The sequence below is a fragment of the Procambarus clarkii genome, chromosome 51 (assembly GCF_040958095.1).
Source record: "Procambarus clarkii isolate CNS0578487 chromosome 51, FALCON_Pclarkii_2.0, whole genome shotgun sequence".
NCBI classification, from domain to species: Eukaryota; Metazoa; Arthropoda; class Malacostraca; order Decapoda; family Cambaridae; genus Procambarus; species Procambarus clarkii.
The window spans coordinates 18,667,524-18,686,102 of NC_091200.1; the positions used below are offsets into that span (position 1 = coordinate 18,667,524).

The following is an 18,579-nucleotide window of genomic DNA, read 5'->3' on the forward strand; positions in this document are numbered from 1 at the left end:
GTAACTAACATGAAACTGGCCGCTAACAGTTTCATGTCAATGGCTGCTTCGGCCAGCTGCATTTAGTTCAATAAACATTTCTGTATATTACCTGTTGATGGTTTTAACAGTTCTTCACACACAGCCTGGCCTTTATACGGGTCATGAAAGGTCTACCAGAACCTAGTGAGTTACTTGAAACACCTAACATTTTTATGCAAACTTTGTACAAAATTATTAATTACTACTATACACTGATAGCACAACTGTTGTTTTCCAATAGTTGTGTTAGTCCTACATGGCTTTTTTATCACTAGTAAAACGGTCTGTAATAATGTGTCACCCTGTACACATGACTGTTCACCAATGGATTGGAAAATTTACCTAACCTTACCCAGGCTAACTCAAACCAACCAAGCCTAATACAGCCTAATCTTGGCTAATACATCCTAACGTATCAAACTTTATGGATGGTACTTTTTGGACATGAAATAATTCGACGATGCTCGTTTTCCCGTTTGTTAAAACCGTATACACTATACTGTTATGGTAGGATGTATTAGCTTAGGTTAAGCTGTACTGGACTCCATTGGTTTGGGTTAGGTTGATTCTTGGTTTGGTTAGTTTAGGTTGGGTTGAGCTAAGTTATCTTGAGATGATTTCAGGGCTTAGCGTCCCCGCGGCCCGGTCCTCGATCAGGCCTCCTTTTTTGTTACACCCCCACCAGGAAGCAGCCCGTAGCAACTGTCTAACTCCCAGGTACCTATTTACTGCTAGGTAACAGGGGCATCAGGATGAAAAACATTTTGCCCATTTGTCTCTGCCTTCACCGGGGATCGAACCCGGAAACCCTAGGTTAGATAGGTTTTAACATTTGTTTGCGAGTCATCGTGTATGTGGTATGACTTGTATCTGATTTAATATGGTCTTATCTGTCAAAACTAAAAATTAAGTAAAAATCTTATATACCTTCTTGTATATAAATAAATGAGCTTTGTTTAACCCTCGCCATTTCTTTTCAAACTCCAAACAAAATGGGAGTAAAAAATCATTTCAACAAGGCTAGTTTTCTGATAAAAATGTACTATTAAGTTAGACTTGGTTATGTTATATGGATTAGGTTTTATCATTAATCATTATCGTTTTAAGTCTGCTAACTAAGCATCTTGTATACGTAATGACCTATACCCCCTACAGCAAAAATACCGAACTATAATACCCTAAATCCCACCCATATAGGTGTACAGACAAGTAATTCTTTAAACATCACACCAAAGCATTGTACAGAGACAAGAAAACCCATGCCTATATAAGAACGAATTGTCCATATGATGACCTACTAACTTCCTCCCCCACACACACACAGATCCTCATCATTACACAATAATAACATCTTGCACTACAATATCCCCCCTACATTCACTTACCTAACAATCTTATCCACTCTCCGTGGGTCAGAGCTGTTGTTTGACGTCTGCATTTTGAGTGGGAATGTTGCTGGCGAGCTGCTCCTGTATGTCGGCTGCTGGTCCACAACAGTGCTGGTGGAGGCCGAGGGTTCCGGGCCACGGGGACCTCGGTTGCCAGATCCAAACTGCGGCAAGTACCGAATTTGTAATAAGAGTAATATATATATATATTATATATAATGTATATATTGTTAAATATGACCGAAAAGGTAAGATTAATAATTCTACCACGAATTTTCACAATATTTCTTATGTTTCTTTTTTACTGTGGATGGTAATACAAAAATCAATTCTCCAAAATTCATTTTTATTTCTAGTCTGACGCGAGGCTTGAACGCGTTTCGTAATAACTTGTTACATTTTCAGAGACTTTAGTTTATACACACACAACTGTAACCTGAGAACACTAAACAGAGTTTTACTAATGCTAACATTAAACAGCTTGTCTTATATACTCGCATTTGGGTGAGGTGATGTGTTGCAACAGTTTTGGAAGAGGTGAACAAACTTTTGACCAACGCAGAACACAGAACAATGGGTATAAAATGGATAAATGAGAGGGAAGAATGGATGTAACTGCAAAGGGCCTATTGACCCATACTTCCTCTTGATGCTTCTATATTGGTACGGAGTCTTGAAGTGGGTAGAATATAGTTGTGCATCAATTGGCTGTTGATTGCTGGTGTTGACTTCTTGATGTGTAGTGCCTCACAGATGTCAAGCTGCCTGCTATCGCTGTATCTATCGATGATTTCTGTGTTGTTTGTTAAGACTTCTCTGGTGATGGCCTGGTTGTGGGAAGAGATATGTTTCTTAATGGAGCCCTGTTGCTTATGCATTGTTAATCGCCTGGAAAGAGATGTTGTTGTCTTGCCTATATACTGAGTTCTTTGAGGCTTACAGTCCCCAAGTGGGCATTCGAAGGTATAGACGACGTTAGTCTCCTTTAAGGCGTTCTGCTTTGTGTCAGGAGAGTTTTTCATGAGTAGGTTGGCTGTTTTTTTGGTTTTATAGTAAATTGTCAATTGTATCTTCTGATTTTTGTCTGTAGGGATAACGTTCCTATTAACAATATCTTTCAGGACCCTTTCCTCCGTTTTATGAGCTGTGGAAAAGAAGTTCTTGTAAAATAGTCTAATAGGGGGTACAGGTGTTGTGTTAGTTGACTCTTCAGAGGTTGCATGGTGTTTCACCTTCCTTTTTATGATGTCTTCAACGAAACCATTGGAGAAGCCGTTGTTGACTAGGACCTGCCTTACCCTACAGAGTTCTTCATCGACTTGCTTCCATCCTGAGCTGTGGCTTAGAGCACGGTCGACATAAGCGTAGACAACATTCTCCTTGTACTTGTCTTGGCAGCCAACCCTATGCCCTACCAAGAACCCACCCAAAGCCGGACAGACACCCACCTGGAGCCCGAACAGTCACCCACCCGGAGCCCGCCAGCTGAGTGAACCGGGGCCCGCCAGTTGAATGAACTGGAACCCATCAGTTGAGTACCTGGAGCCTGCCCCGAGCCCGACCAAGAACCCACCCAGAGCCCTACCGAGAACCCACCCCGATCCCTACAGAGAACCCACCCCAAGCCCTACAGAGAACCCACCCTGAGCCCGACCAAGAACCTACCCCGAGCCCTACAGAGGTACCCCAAGCCCGAGAGCCCACCCCGAGCTTGACAACCGAGAGCCAACCCTATGCCCTACCAAGAACCCACCCCCAAACCCTACCAAGAACCCAGCCCCAAGACCTACCAAGAACCCACCCCCAAGCCCTACCAAGAACCCACTCGAAGCCGGACAGACACCCACCTGGAGCCCGAACAGTCAAACACCCGGAGCCCGCCAGTTTAGTAAACCGGAGCCCGCCAGTTGAGTGAACCGGAGCCCGCCAGTTGAGTGAACTGGAACCCGTCAGTTGAGTACCTGGAGCCCGCCCCGAACCCTACCGAGAACCCACCCTGAGCCCGACCAAGAACCTACCCCGAGCCCTACAGAGGTTCCTTAAGCCTGAGAGCCTATCCCGATCCCGAAAGAGCCCACCCCGACCCCTACCGAGAACCCACCCCCCAAGCCCTATCGAGAACCCACCCCCCAAGCCCTACCGAGAACCCCCCCCCCCCCAAGCCCTACCGAGAACCCACCCCCCCAAGCCCTACCGAGAACCCCCCCCCCCCCCAAGCCCTACCGAGAACCCACCCCCCCAAGCCCTACCGAGAACCCACCCCCCGCAAGCCCTACCGAGAACCCCCCCCCCCCAAGCCCTACCGAGAACGCACCCCCCAAGCCCTACCGAGAACCCCTCCCCCCAAGCCCTACCGAGAACCCCCCCCAAGCCCTACCGAGAACCCCCCCCAAGCCCTACCGAGAACCCACCCCCCCAAGCCCTACCGAGAACCCACCCCCCCCCAAGCCCTACCGAGAACCCACCCCCCCCAAGCCCTACCAAGAACCCACCCCCCCAAGCCCTACCGAGAACCCACCCCCCAAGCCCTACCGAGAACCCACCCCCCAAGCCCTACCGAGAACCCACCCCCCAAGCCCTACCGAGAACCCACCCCCCAAGCCCTACCGAGAACCCACCCCCCAAGCCCTACCGAGAACCCAGCCCCAAGCCCTTACCGAGAACCCAGCCCCAAGCCCTACCGAGAACCCAGCCCAAAGCCCTACCGAGAACCCAGCCCCAATACCTACCAAGAACCCACCCCAAGCCCTACCAAGAACCCACCCGAAGCCGGACAGACACCCACCTGGAGCCCGAACAGTCACCCACCCGGAGCCCGACCAGTCAAACACCCGGAGCCCGCCAGTTTAGTAAACCGGAGCCCGCCAGTTGAGTGAACCGGAGCCCGCCAGTTGAGTGAACTGGAACCCGTCAGTTGAGTACCTGGAGCCCGCCCCGAGACCTACCGAGAACCCACCCTGAGCCCGACCAAGAACCTACCCCGAGCTCTACAGAGGTTCCCCAAGCCCGAGAGCCTATTCCGATCCCGAAAGAGCCCACCCCGAGCCCTACCGAGAACCCACCCCCCAAGCCCTACCGAGAACCCACCCCCCAAGCCCTACCAAAACCCACCCCCAAGCCCTACCAAGAACCCAGCCCTAATACCTACCAAGAACCCACCCCAAGCCCTACCAAGAACCCACCCGAAGCTGGACAGTCACCCACCTGGAGCCCGAACAGTCACCCACCCGGAGCCCGACCAGTCAAACACCCGGAGCCCGCCAGTTTAGTAAACCGGAGCCCGCCAGTTGAGTGAACCGGAGCCCGCCAGTTGAGTGAACTGGAACCCGTCAGTTGAGTACCTGGAGCCCGCCCCGAGCCCTACCGAGAACCCACCCTGAGCCCGACCAAGAACCTACCCCGAGCCCTACAGAGGTTCCCCAAGCCCGAGAGCCTATCCCGATCCCGAAAGAGCCCACCCCCTAAGCCCTACCGAGAACCCACCCCCCCAAGCCCTACCGAGAACCCACCCCCCCAAGCCCTACCGAGAACCCACCCCCCCAAGTCCTACCGAGAACCCACCCCCCCCAAGTCCTACCGAGAACCCACCCCCCCAAGCCCTACCGAGAACGCACCTCCCCAAGCCCTACCGAGAACCCACCTCCCCAAGCCCTACCGAGAACCCACCCCCAAGCCCTACCAAGAACCCACCCCCAAGCCCTACCAAGAACCCTGCCTTAATACCTACCAAGAACCCACCCGAAGCTGGACAGACACCCAACTGGAGCCCGAACAGTCACCCACCCGGAGCCCGACCAGTCAAACACCCGGAGCCCGCCAGTTTAGTAAACCGGAGCCCGCCAGTTGAGTGAACCGGAGCCCGCCAGTTGTGTGAACTGGAACCCGTCAGTTGAGTACCTGGAGCCCGCCCCGAGCCCTACCGAGAACCCACCCTGAGCCCGACCAAGAACCTACCCCGAGCCCTACAGAGGTTCCCCAAGCCCGAGAGCCTATTCCGATCCCGAAAGAGCCCACCCCGAGCCCTACCGAGAACCCACCCCCTAAGCCCTACCGAGAACCCAGCCCCAAGCCCTACCGAGAACCCAGCCCCAAGCCCTACCGAGAACCCAGCCCCAAGCCCTACCGAGAACCCAGCCCCAAGCCCTACCGAGAACTCAGCCCCAAGCCCTACCGAGAACTCAGCCCCAAGCCCTACCGAGAACCCACCCCCAAGCCCTACCGAGAACCCACCCCCAAGCCCTACCGAGAACCCACCCCAAGCCCTACCGTGAACCCACCCCCAAGCCCTACCGAGAACCCACCCGAAGCCGGACAGACACCCACCTGGAGCCCGAACAGTCACCCACCCGGAGCCCGACCAGTCAAACACCCGGAGCCCGCCAGTTTAGTAAACCGGAGCCCGCCAGTTGAGTGAACCGGAGCCCGCCAGTTGTGTGAACTGGAACCCGTCAGTTGAGTACCTGGAGCCCGCCCCGAGCCCTACCGAGAACCCACCCTGAGCCCGACCAAGAACCTACCCCGAGCCCTACCGAGAACCCACCCTGAGCCCGACCAAGAACCTACCCCGAGCCCTACCGAGAACCCACCCCCCAAGCCCTACCGAGAACCACCCCCCAAGCCCTACCGAGAACCCACCCCCCAAGCCCTACCGAGAACCCACCCCCCAAGTCCTACCAAAACCCACCCCCAAGCCCTACCAAGAACCCAGCCCTAATACCTACCAAGAACCCACCCCAAGCCCTACCAAGAACCCACCCGAAGCTGGACAGACACCCACCTGGAGCCCGAACAGTCACCCACCCGGAGCCCGACCAGTCAAACACCCGGAGCCCGCCAGTTTAGTAAACCGGAGCCCGCCAGTTGAGTGAACCGGAGCCCGCCAGTTGAGTGAACTGGAACCCGTCAGTTGAGTACCTGGAGCCCGCCCCGAGCCCTACCGAGAACCCACCCTGAGCCCGACCAAGAACCTACCCCGAGCCCTACAGAGGTTCCCCAAGCCCGAGAGCCTATCCCGATCTCGAAAGAGCCCACCTCGACCCCTACCGAGAACCCACCCCCCAAGCCCTACCGAGAACCCACCCCCCCAAGCCCTACCGAGAAACCACCCCCCAAGCCCTACCGAGAACCCACCCCCCCAAGCCCTACCGAGAACCCACCCCCCCAAGCCCTACCGAGAACCCACCCCCCCCAAGCCCTACCGAGAACCCACCCCCCCAAGCCCTACCGAGAACCCACCCCCCCGCAAGCCCTACCGAGAACCCCCCCCCAAGCCCTACCGAGAATGCACCCCCCAAGCCCTACCGAGAACCCCTCCCCCCAAGCCCTACCGAGAACCCCCCCCAAGCCCTACCGAGAACCCCCCCCCCCAAGCCCTACCGAGAACCCACCCCCCCAAGCCCTACCGAGAACCCACCCCCCCCAAGCCCTACCGAGAACCCACCCCCCCAAGCCCTACCGAGAACCCACCCCCCCAAGCCCTACCGAGAACCCACCCCCCAAGCCCTACCGAGAACCCACCCCCCAAGCCCTACCGAGAACCCACCCCCCAAGCCCTACCGAGAACCCACCCCCCAAGCCCTACCGAGAACCCACCCCCCAAGCCCTACCGAGAACCCAGCCCCAAGCCCTTACCGAGAACCCAGCCCCAAGCCCTACCGAGAACCCAGCCCAAAGCCCTACCGAGAACCCAGCCCCAATACCTACCAAGAACCCACCCCAAGCCCTACCAAGAACCCACCCGAAGCCGGACAGACACCCACCTGGAGCCCGAACAGTCACCCACCCGGAGCCCGACCAGTCAAACACCCGGAGCCCGCCAGTTTAGTAAACCGGAGCCCGCCAGTTGAGTGAACCGGAGCCCGCCAGTTGAGTGAACTGGAACCCGTCAGTTGAGTACCTGGAGCCCGCCCCGAGCCCTACCGAGAACCCACCCTGAGCCCGACCAAGAACCTACCCCGAGCTCTACAGAGGTTCCCCAAGCCCGAGAGCCTATCCCGATCCCGAAAGAGCCCACCCCGAGCCCTACCGAGAACCCACCCCCCAAGCCCTACCGAGAACCCACCCCCCAAGCCCTACCAACACCCACCCCCAAGCCCTACCAAGAACCCAGCCCTAATACCTACCAAGAACCCACCCCAAGCCCTACCAAGAACCCACCCGAAGCTGGACAGACACCCACCTGGAGCCCGAACAGTCACCCACCCGGAGCCCGACCAGTCAAACACCCGGAGCCCGCCAGTTTAGTAAACCGGAGCCCGCCAGTTGAGTGAACCGGAGCCCGCCAGTTGAGTGAACTGGAACCCGTCAGTTGAGTACCTGGAGCCCGCCCCGAGCCCTACCGAGAACCCACCCTGAGCCCGACCAAGAACCTACCCCGAGCCCTACAGAGGTTCCCCAAGCCCGAGAGCCTATCCCGATCCCGAAAGAGCCCACCCCCCAAGCCCTACCGAGAACCCACCCCCCCAAGCCCTACCGAGAACCCACCCCCCAAGCCCTACCGAGAACCCACCCCCCCAAGTCCTACCGAGAACCCACCCCCCCAAGCCCTACCGAGAACCCACCTCCCCAAGCCCTACCGAGAACCCACCTCCCCAAGCCCTACCGAGAACCCACCCCCAAGCCCTACCAAGAACCCACCCCCAAGCCCTACCAAGAACCCTGCCTTAATACCTACCAAGAACCCACCCGAAGCTGGACAGACACCCAACTGGAGCCCGAACAGTCACCCACCCGGAGCCCGACCAGTCAAACACCCGGAGCCCGCCAGTTTAGTAAACCGGAGCCCGCCAGTTGAGTGAACCGGAGCCCGCCAGTTGTGTGAACTGGAACCCGTCAGTTGAGTACCTGGAGCCCGCCCCGAGCCCGACCAAGAACCTACCCCGAGCCCTACAGAGGTTCCCCAAGCCCGAGAGCCTATTCCGATCCCGAAAGAGCCCACCCCGAGCCCTACCGAGAACCCACCCCCTAAGCCCTACCGAGAACCCAGCCCCAAGCCCTACCGAGAACCCAGCCCCAAGCCCTACCGAGAACCCAGCCCCAAGCCCTACTGAGAACCCAGCCCCAAGCCCTACCGAGAACTCAGCCCCAAGCCCTACCGAGAACTCAGCCCCAAGCCCTACCGAGAACCCACCCCCAAGCCCTACCGAGAACCCACCCCCAAGCCCTACCGAGAACCCACCCCAAGCCCTACCGTGAACCCACCCCCAAGCCCTACCGAGAACCCACCCGAAGCCGGACAGACACCCACCTGGAGCCCGAACAGTCACCCACCCGGAGCCCGACCAGTCAAACACCCGGAGCCCGCCAGTTTAGTAAACCGGAGCCCGCCAGTTGAGTGAACCGGAGCCCGCCAGTTGTGTGAACTGGAACCCGTCAGTTGAGTACCTGGAGCCCGCCCCGAGCCCTACCGAGAACCCACCCTGAGCCCGACCAAGAACCTACCCCGAGCCCTACCGAGAACCCACCCTGAGCCCGACCAAGAACCTACCCCGAGCCCTACAGAGGTTCCCCAAGCCCGAGAGCCTATCCCGATCCCGAAAGAGCCCACCCCGAGCCCTACCGAGAACCCACCCCCCAAGCCCTACCGAGAACCCACCCCCCAAGCCCTACCGAGAACCCACCCCCCAAGCCCTACCGAGAACCCACCCCCCAAGCCCTACCAAAACCCACCCCCAAGCCCTACCAAGAACCCAGCCCTAATACCTACCAAGAACCCACCCCAAGCCCTACCAAGAACCCACCCGAAGCTGGACAGACACCCACCTGGAGCCCGAACAGTCACCCACCCGGAGCCCGACCAGTCAAACACCCGGAGCCCGCCAGTTTAGTAAACCGGAGCCCGCCAGTTGAGTGAACCGGAGCCCGCCAGTTGAGTGAACTGGAACCCGTCAGTTGAGTACCTGGAGCCCGCCCCGAGCCCTACCGAGAACCCACCCTGAGCCCGACCAAGAACCTACCCCGAGCCCTACAGAGGTTCCCCAAGCCCGAGAGCCTATCCCGATCTCGAAAGAGCCCACCCCGACCCCTACCGAGAACCCACCCCCCAAGCCCTACCGAGAACCCACCCCCCTAAGCCCTACCGAGAAACCACCCCCCAAGCCCTACCGAGAACCCACCCCCCCAAGCCCTACCGAGAACCCACCCCCCCAAGCCCTACCGAGAACCCACCCCCCCAAGCCCTACCGAGAACCCCCCCCCCAAGCCCTACCGAGAACCCACCCCCCCAAGCCCTACCGAGAACACACCCCCCCAAGCCCTACCGAGAACCCACCCCCCAAGCCCTACCGAGAACCCACCCCCCCAAGCCCTACCGAGAACCCACCCCCCCAAGCCCTACCGAGAACCCACCCCCCCAAACCCTACCGAGAACCCACCCCCCAAGCCCTACCGAGAACCCAGCCCAAAGCCCTACCGAGAACCCAGCCCAAAGCCCTACCGAGAACCCAGCCCCAATACCTACCAAGAACCCACCCCAAGCCCTACCAAGGACCCACCCGAAGCCGGACAGACACCCACCTGGAGCCCGAACAGTCACCCACCCGGAGCCCGACCAGTCAAACACCCGGAGCCCGCCAGTTTAGTAAACCGGAGCCCGCCAGTTGAGTGAACCGGAGCCCGCCAGTTGAGTGAACTGGAACCCGTCAGTTGAGTACCTGGAGCCCGCCCCGAGCCCTACCGAGAACCCACCCTGAGCCCGACCAAGAACCTACCCCGAGCCCTACAGAGGTTCCCCAAGCCCGAGAGCCTATCCCGATCCCGAAAGAGCCCACCCCGAGCCCTACCGAGAACCCACCCCCAAAGCCCTACCGAGAACCCACCCCCCAAGCCCTACCGAGAACCAACCCCCCAAGCCCTACCGAGAACCCAGCCCCAAGCCCTACCGAGAACCCAGCCCCAAGCCCTACCGAGAACTCGGCCCCAAGCCCTACCGAGAACTCAGCCCCAAGCCCTACCGAGAACCCACCCCCAAGCCCTACCGAGAACCCACCCCCAAGCCCTACCGAGAACCCACCCCCAAGCCCTACCGAGAACCCACCCGAAGCCGGACAGACACCCACCTGGAGCCCGAACAGTCACCCACCCGGAGCCCGACCAGTCAAACACCCGGAGCCCGCCAGTTTAGTAAACCGGAGCCCGCCAGTTGAGTGAACCGGAGCCCGCCAGTTGTGTGAACTGGAACCCGTCAGTTGAGTACCTGGAGCCCGCCCCGAGCCCTACCGAGAACCCACCCTGAGCCCGACCAAGAACCTACCCCGAGCCCTACAGAGGTTCCCCAAGCCCGAGAGCCTATTCCGATCCCGAAAGAGCCCACCCCGAGCCCTACCGAGAACCCACCCCCTAAGCCCTACCGAGAACCCAGCCCCAAGCCCTACCGAGAACCCAGCCCCAAGCCCTACCGAGAACCCAGCCCCAAGCCCTACCGAGAACCCAGCCCCAAACCCTACCGAGAACCCAGCCCCAAGCCCTACCGAGAACTCAGCCCCAAGCCCTACCGAGAACCCACCCCCAAGCCCTACCGAGAACCCACCCCCAAGCCCTACCGAGAACCCACCCCCAAGCCCTACCGAGAACCCACCCCAAGCCCTACCGTGAACCCACCCCCAAGCCCTACCGAGAACCCACCCGAAGCCGGACAGACACCCACCTGGAGCCCGAACAGTCACCCACCCGGAGCCCGACCAGTCAAACACCCGGAGCCCGCCAGTTTAGTAAACCGGAGCCCGCCAGTTGAGTGAACCGGAGCCCGCCAGTTGTGTGAACTGGAACCCGTCAGTTGAGTACCTGGAGCCCGCCCCGAGCCCTACCGAGAACCCACCCTGAGCCCGACCAAGAACCTACCCCGAGCCCTACCGAGAACCCACCCTGAGCCCGACCAAGAACCTACCCCGAGCCCTACAGAGGTTCCCCAAGCCCGAGAGCCTATTCCGATCCCGAAAGAGCCCACCCCGAGCCCTACCGAGAACCCACCCCCTAAGCCCTACCGAGAACCCAGCCCCAAGCCCTACCGAGAACCCAGCCCCAAGCCCTACCGAGAACCCAGCCCCAAACCCTACCGAGAACCCAGCCCCAAGCCCTACCGAGAACTCAGCCCCAAGCCCTACCGAGAACTCAGCCCCAAGCCCTACCGAGAACCCACCCCCAAGCCCTACCGAGAACCCACCCCCAAGCCCTACCGAGAACCCACAACAAGCCCTACCGTGAACCCACCCCCAAGCCCTACCGAGAACCCACCTGAAGCCGGACAGACACCCACCTGGAGCCCGAACAGTCACCCACCCGGAGCCCGACCAGTCAAACACCCGGAGCCCGCCAGTTTAGTAAACCGGAGCCCGCCAGTTGAGTGAACCGGAGCCCGCCAGTTGTGTGAACTGGAACCCGTCAGTTGAGTACCTGGAGCCCGCCCCGAGCCCTACCGAGAACCCACCCTGAGCCCGACCAAGAACCTACCCCGAGCCCTACCGAGAACCCACCCTGAGCCCGACCAAGAACCTACCCCGAGCCCTACAAAGGTTCCCCAAGCCCGAGAGCCTATCCCAATCCCGAAAGAGCCCACCCCGAGCCCTACCGAGAACCCACCCCCCAAGCCCTACCGAGAACCCACCCCCCAAGCCCTACCGAGAACCCACCCCCAAGCCCTACCAAGAACCCACCCCCAAGCCCTACCAAGAACCCACCCTCAAGCCCTACCAAGAACCCTGCCTTAATACCTACCAAGAACCCACCCCAAGCCCTACCAAGAACCCACCCGAAGCTGGACAGACACCCACCCGGAGCCCGAACAGTCACCCACCCGGAGCCCGACCAGTCAAACACCCGGAGCCCGCCAGTTTAGTAAACCGGAGCCCGCCAGTTGAGTGAACCGGAGCCCGCCAGTTGTGTGAACTGGAACCCGTCAGTTGAGTACCTGGAGCCTGCCCCGAGCCCTACCGAGAACCCACCCTGAGCCCTACCGAGAATCCACCCTGATCCCTACAGAGAACCCACCCCTAGTCCTACCATGAAAACACCCTGAGCCCAACAGAGAACCCACCCTGGCCCCGACCAAGAACCTACCCCGAGCCCTACAGAGGTACCCCAAGCCTGAGAGCCTATCCCGAACCCAAAAGAGCCCACCCTGAGCCTGACCGGGAGCCTACCCTAAGTCCTACCAAGAACCCACCCCGAAGCCCTACCAAGAACATACCCGAAGCCGGACAGACACCCACCTGGAGCCCGAACAGTCACCCACCCGGAGCCCGACCAGTCAAACATCCGGAGCCCGCCAGTTTAATAAACCGGAGCCCGCCAGTTGAGTGAACCGGAGCCCGCCAGTTGAGTGAACTGGAACCCGTCAGTTGAGTACCTGGAGCCCGCCCCGAGCCCTACCGAGAACCCACCCCGAGCCCTACCAAGAACCCACCCCGAGCCCTACCAAGAACCCAACCCCCCCGAGCCCTACCAAGAACCCACACCCCCCCCCGAGCCCTACCAAGAACCCACACCCCCCCGAGCCCTACCAAGAACCCACACCCCCCCGAGCCCTAGCAAGAACCCACACCCCCCGAGCCCTACCAAGAACCCACACCCCCCGAGCCCTACCAAGAACCCACACCTCCCCGAGCCCTACCAAGAACCCACACCCCCCCAAGCCCTACCAAGAACCCACACCCCCCCGAGCCCTACCAAGAACCCACACCCCCCGAGCCCTACCAAGAACCCACACCCCCCCAAGCCCTACCAAAAACCCACACCCCCCAAGCCCTACCAAGAACCCACACCCCCCCCCCCCCAAGCCCTACCAAGTACCCACACCCCCCCAAGCCCTACCAAATACCCACACCCCCCCAAGCCCTACCAAGAACCCACACCCCCCCAAGCCCTGCCAAGAACCCACACCCCCCCAAGCCCTACCAAGAACCCCCCCCAAGCCCTACCAAGAACCCCCCCCCCCAAGCCCTACCAAGAACCCACACCCCCCCAAGTCCTACCAAGAACCCCCCCCCCAAGTCCTACCAAGAACCCACACCCCTCCAAGCCCTACCAAGAACCCACACCCCCCCCAAGCCCTACCAAGTACCCACACCCCCCCAAGCCCTACCAAGTACCCACACCCCCCCCAAGCCCTACCAAGTACCCACACCCCCCCCAAGCCCTACCAAGAACCCACACCCCCCCAAGCCCTGCCAAGAACCCACACCCCCCCAAGCCCTACCAAGAACCCCTCCCCAAGCCCTACCAAGAACCCACACCCCCCCAAGTCCTACCAAGAATCCCCCCCCCAAGTCCTACCAAGAACCCACACCCCTCCAAGCCCTACCAAGAACCCACACCCCCCAAGCCCTACCAAGTACCCACACCCCCCCAAGCCCTACCAAGTACCCACACCCCCCCAAGCCCTACCAAGTACCCACACCCCCCCAAGCCCTACCAAGAACCCACACCCCCCAAGCCCTACCAAGAACCCACCCGAAGCCGGACAGACACCCACCTGGAGCCCGAACAGTCACCCACCCAGAGCCCGCCAGTTGAGTACCTAAAGCCTGCCCGGAGCCCCGACCGACAACCCACCCCGGGGGCCCGACCGACAACCCACCCCGGGGGCCCGACCGACAACCCACCCCGGGGGCCCGACCGACAACCCACCCCGGGGGCCCGACCGACAACCCACCCCGGGGGCCCGACCGACAACCCACCCCGGGGGCCCGACCGACAACCCACCCCGGGGGCCCGACCGACAACCCACTCCGGGGGCCCGACCGACAACCCACCCCGGGGGCCCGACAGAGAACCCACTTGGGGCCCGACAGATAACCCACTTGGGGCCCGACAGAGAACCCACTTGGGGCCCGACAGAGAACCCACTTGGGGCCCGACAGAGAACCCACTTGGGGCCCGACAGAGAACCCACTTGGGGCCCGACAGAGAACCCACTTGGGGCCCGACAGAGAACCCACTTGGAGCCCGACAGAGAACCAACCCCGCGCCCAACCTTTCATGGAGAAAATTGAACACCAGGCGACAAAAATAATTGCAGAATGAGGTCTAGTTTCATACCATGAACGGTTGAGGGTCACAGGGCTAACAACACTGCAAACTAGGCATGCCAGGATGGATCTCACCGAAACTATTAAAATATCGACTTAATCGACTTGAGAATGGTCCAGGACGGACCGAAACTCGTCGTCCCTTCAACTTCTAGTGTGTGGTCTGGTCAACATACTTCAGCCACGTTATTGTGACTCATCGCCTGCCTATTAAAATATTGAACAGTTTCGAAGATGGATCCAGAGAACAACTTCAAAAGGTCAGATGGAACACAAACAAGGAACAACGGTTTCAAGTCCAACAAGCCGCAGTGTAGGACTGAAAACATAAGCTATATTTTCACCCACAGGGTTATAAACCCATGGAACCGCCTATCTGCTAAAGCAGTAAATAACATAACACTTGAATTGTAAAATCCAATTTGAAAAAAAATCGGAACAAATGGGGGACCTGATCTGCTACCAGAAATTTTAGCCAAATATCCCCAGTCTGCTAACTGTAGGTAGTAACCGAGTGATTGTAACCTATCCACCGCTGCCCACTGGATGGGGGGCGGTGTGCAGGACAAACATAAATTATGACACTAGCTCTCCACATATGTCAGGTGCTTAATTTAGAACCTGTACTTGAGGTCGATCTCGAACCCATTGTTGATGTGACGACTTATATTGAATTTTGTAACTACCTCATCAAGATTGTAACTTGCTTAGCTAAATGAATTGTGGGGTTCAGTCCCTGAGCCCATTATGTGCCTCTGTAACCCTTTCCACTACCGCCCAGCAGAGGTACAACAGGTACTCAGAGAGAACTATCAACATCAGAGGCCCGAGACTGTTCAACACGCTTCCACTACACATAAGGGGCATAACTGGCCGACCCCTCACAGTGTTCAAGAGAGAACTGGATAAGCACCTCCAAAGGATACCTGATCAACCAGGCTGTGACGCATACGTCAGGCTGCGAGCAGCCGCGTCCAACAGCCTGGTTGATCAGTCCAGCAACCAGGAGGCCTGGTCGACGACCGGGCCGCGGGGACACTAAGCCCCGGAAGCACCTTAAGGTAGCCCATACCCCATGGGTATGGGGTGCATAATAAACGAACTAAACTAACATTGATAGGCATTGTTCGAAGCAAACTCCATATGCAAAACCCCATTATATTATATAATTCTATATACTGTGTATATATAAGATATAAATATGTCAAAAAGAATTATCACTCTTACCTGGAGCAATGTTGTTGATGTCGGAAATCAGCGGTACATGTTGTCGCGTTGGCGGCATCGACAATACTGAGCAGCTGAACCTTCAACGACCAACCGCCGTTTGAACGCCATTTTGAAATTCCAGGCGTACTACCCGAAAAGTGCGTAAACTAGTATTTGCGTGCATTATAGGCCATTCCATTGAATTGAAATTGAAATTGAAATAAGTTTATTGAGGTAAAATACACACAAAGGGATGAGGTAGCTCAAGCTATTCTCACCCCATTCAGTACAACGTGTTAATATATACATAGACACACATCACAAATAAACACATTACCAAACATTCTGAGAGGTAAAAATATACATTTCCTCCCTCACAAGTAGTATGGTAAGGCCATTCCAAGAAACCTTATTGCTATGAATATCTTGTTATCTAACAAACGAATTATTTATGTTAATATTTTTAGCACATATGTTAAATTAGGCCATTTTTCATTTAGAGGGGGTATATATATATATATATATAGCTATTTACATTTTAAGTTTGAAAAATTACCGTACAAAATTGAATGCAAAGATAAGATAAGATTTATTTATACAACCCTGTTTGGAAATTAACTCCTTTTACAATGAAATAAGACGCAAATAAGAACCTCAATTGTGTAGTGAATTAATTTATGCATTTTGTTTTGATTAAAAGCTTAGGTAGTACAATGTACTACTTCTACTACTAATACCATATTATATATGAGGGGCTACTAAATAAAATTAAAGCACAAGCATGTTCACCTAATATCATTAGCTGACAGGTGAAATAATATGAAAGTCGGAAACTATTTGATTCTCTCTTAGAATTTCTACTAATCCTTTCTTTCGTCGAGACCAATATATGTCAGTGACCCCTCAGATAAATTTCATTTGCAGAAATCAAATTATTCAGACCGTTTCAAAGAAAACGAGTTAGATATACTTTTATATTTTACCTGAATTTACCCGAGTCTGCAGTTTAATGCTGATAAATGTAAAGTTCTGAGGCTAGGTAATGATGATAGAGTTACAAGATACGAGCTTGATGGTGTTGAGATTGCGAAGTCGGATTGCGAAAGGGATCTGGGAGATATGATTAGTAAGAATTTAAAACAAAATGATCAATGCCTGAATGTTCGTAATAAGGCAAATAGGACACTGGGATTTATTAATCGAAGCGTTAGTAACAAGACACCTGGTGTTGTTCTTCAGTTATATCTTGCTCTGGTTAGGTCTCATTTAGATTATGCAGTTCAGTTTTGGTCGCCGTATTATAGAATGGATATAAATTCACTTGAACGTGTCCAGCGTAGGATGACTAAGTTAATTCCCCAAATTAGAAATCTTTCATATGAAGAAAGATTAACAAAGCTTAAGTTGCATTCACTGGAAAGGCGAAGAGTTAGGGGTGACATGATAGAGGTTTACAAGTGGATGAATGGACATAACAAAGGGGATAACAGCCATTACATGCCCTTTCCACTACCACCCACAAGATGGGTATGGGGTGCATAATAAATGAACTAAACTAACTAACTAAAAAAGTATCAACATAAGACAGAACACGAAACAATGGGTATAAATTGGATAAGTTTAGATTTAAGAAAGACTTGGGTAAATACTGGTTCGGTAACAGGGTTGTTGATTTGTGGAACCAATTACCGCGTAACGTGGTGGAGGTGGGGTCCCTCGATTGTTTCAAGCGCGGGTTGGACATGTATATGAGTGGGATTGGGTGGTTATAGATAGGAGCTGCCTCGTATGGGCCAATAGGTCTTCTGCAGTTACCTTGTTCTTATGTTCTTATGATTCACTAACACTAGTGGCCTCGACGAAGACAGGAAGCCGTTTCTTGTTAGAAGCCGGCGGCCTGTCAAAGGTCCCCCCATTTATTTTGATGATTTTTTTCACGCTAGATCTTAAAATTCAACAGTGTTTTGACATTTACGGCTTCGGCGGGTAGGTAGTTCCATGGGTTTATAACCCTGTGGGTTAAAAAGCAGCTCCTGTTTTCAGACCTACATTGAGGTTTGTTAAGCTTGAAACCGTTGTTCCTTGTTTGTGTTGCATCTGACATCTTGAAGAAGTTGTCTGGTTCAACATCCTCCAAATTATTCAGTGTTTTAAACGTTTCGGTGAAATCCGCTCTGTCATGCGTGGTTTGCAGTGTGGTTATACCATCTTGTATATAAATAAATAAGTAAATAAGGTTAGCTCTGTGGCCCTTAACCATTCTTGGTATGAGAGTTGACTTAGTTCTGGGATATTTATATCGGCCGGTGTTGAACTTTCTTCGGTGAAACTATATCTTAAAATAAAAAATAAAAAAATAAAATAAAATAAAATGTTTATTTAGGTAAGGTACATACATACAATAAATTTTTACAAAGAATGGTTGACTTATAGGTAGAGCTAGTACATGCAATGCCTAAAGCCACTATTACGCAAAGCGTTTCGGGCATGATAAACTTAAATGACAAGCTTAATACTAATTGAGCATAATGAGTAGAATGAAAACAAGAAATGAAAACATAGATGAAAAAGCCGCACAAATACAATTATGTCGACAAACAGCGCTCTTTAAAAAAAAGAACAGACTTTGGTTGACAATAGAAGGGTAAGGTAGGTTACAGGGAATTTATTAGGTATAGCTTCGTTTTTAACTTAAACTGGTTGAGAGAGGTACAGTCTTTAACGTGGTTGGGAAGGTCATTCCACATTCTGGGCCCCTTGATTTGTAGAGCATTTCTAGTTTGATTAAGTCGTACTCTAGGAATATCAAAACTGTATTTATTTCTGGTGTGGTGCTCATGGGTTCTGTTACATCCTTCTATGAAGCTTTTGAGATCAGGATTGGCATTATAGTTTAGCGTTTTATATATGTATAATACACATGAGAGAATGTGCAGTGA

General features: G+C 55.1%; 1 protein-coding gene across 2 annotated transcripts in view; it reads right to left on the reverse strand.

Annotated features, from left to right (window-relative positions):
• The window catches only part of LOC138351918 (protein Asterix-like), a 159,995-nt gene that overhangs the window by 8,800 nt on the left and 132,616 nt on the right, over nucleotides 1-18,579 (reverse strand). The window contains exons 1-2 of one of the 2 annotated variants that reach the window (XM_069304062.1): nucleotides 15,659-15,787; nucleotides 1,407-1,573 (exon numbers count right to left, since the gene is read on the reverse strand). In XM_069304062.1, the coding sequence (XP_069160163.1) occupies nucleotides 1,407-1,459 (53 nt within the window). In that variant the 5' untranslated portion in view covers nucleotides 1,460-1,573; nucleotides 15,659-15,787. Of the gene's footprint in view, nucleotides 1-1,406; nucleotides 1,574-15,658; nucleotides 15,788-18,579 lie in introns of those variants that run through there. The other variant, XM_069304061.1, reaches the window with a different exon arrangement.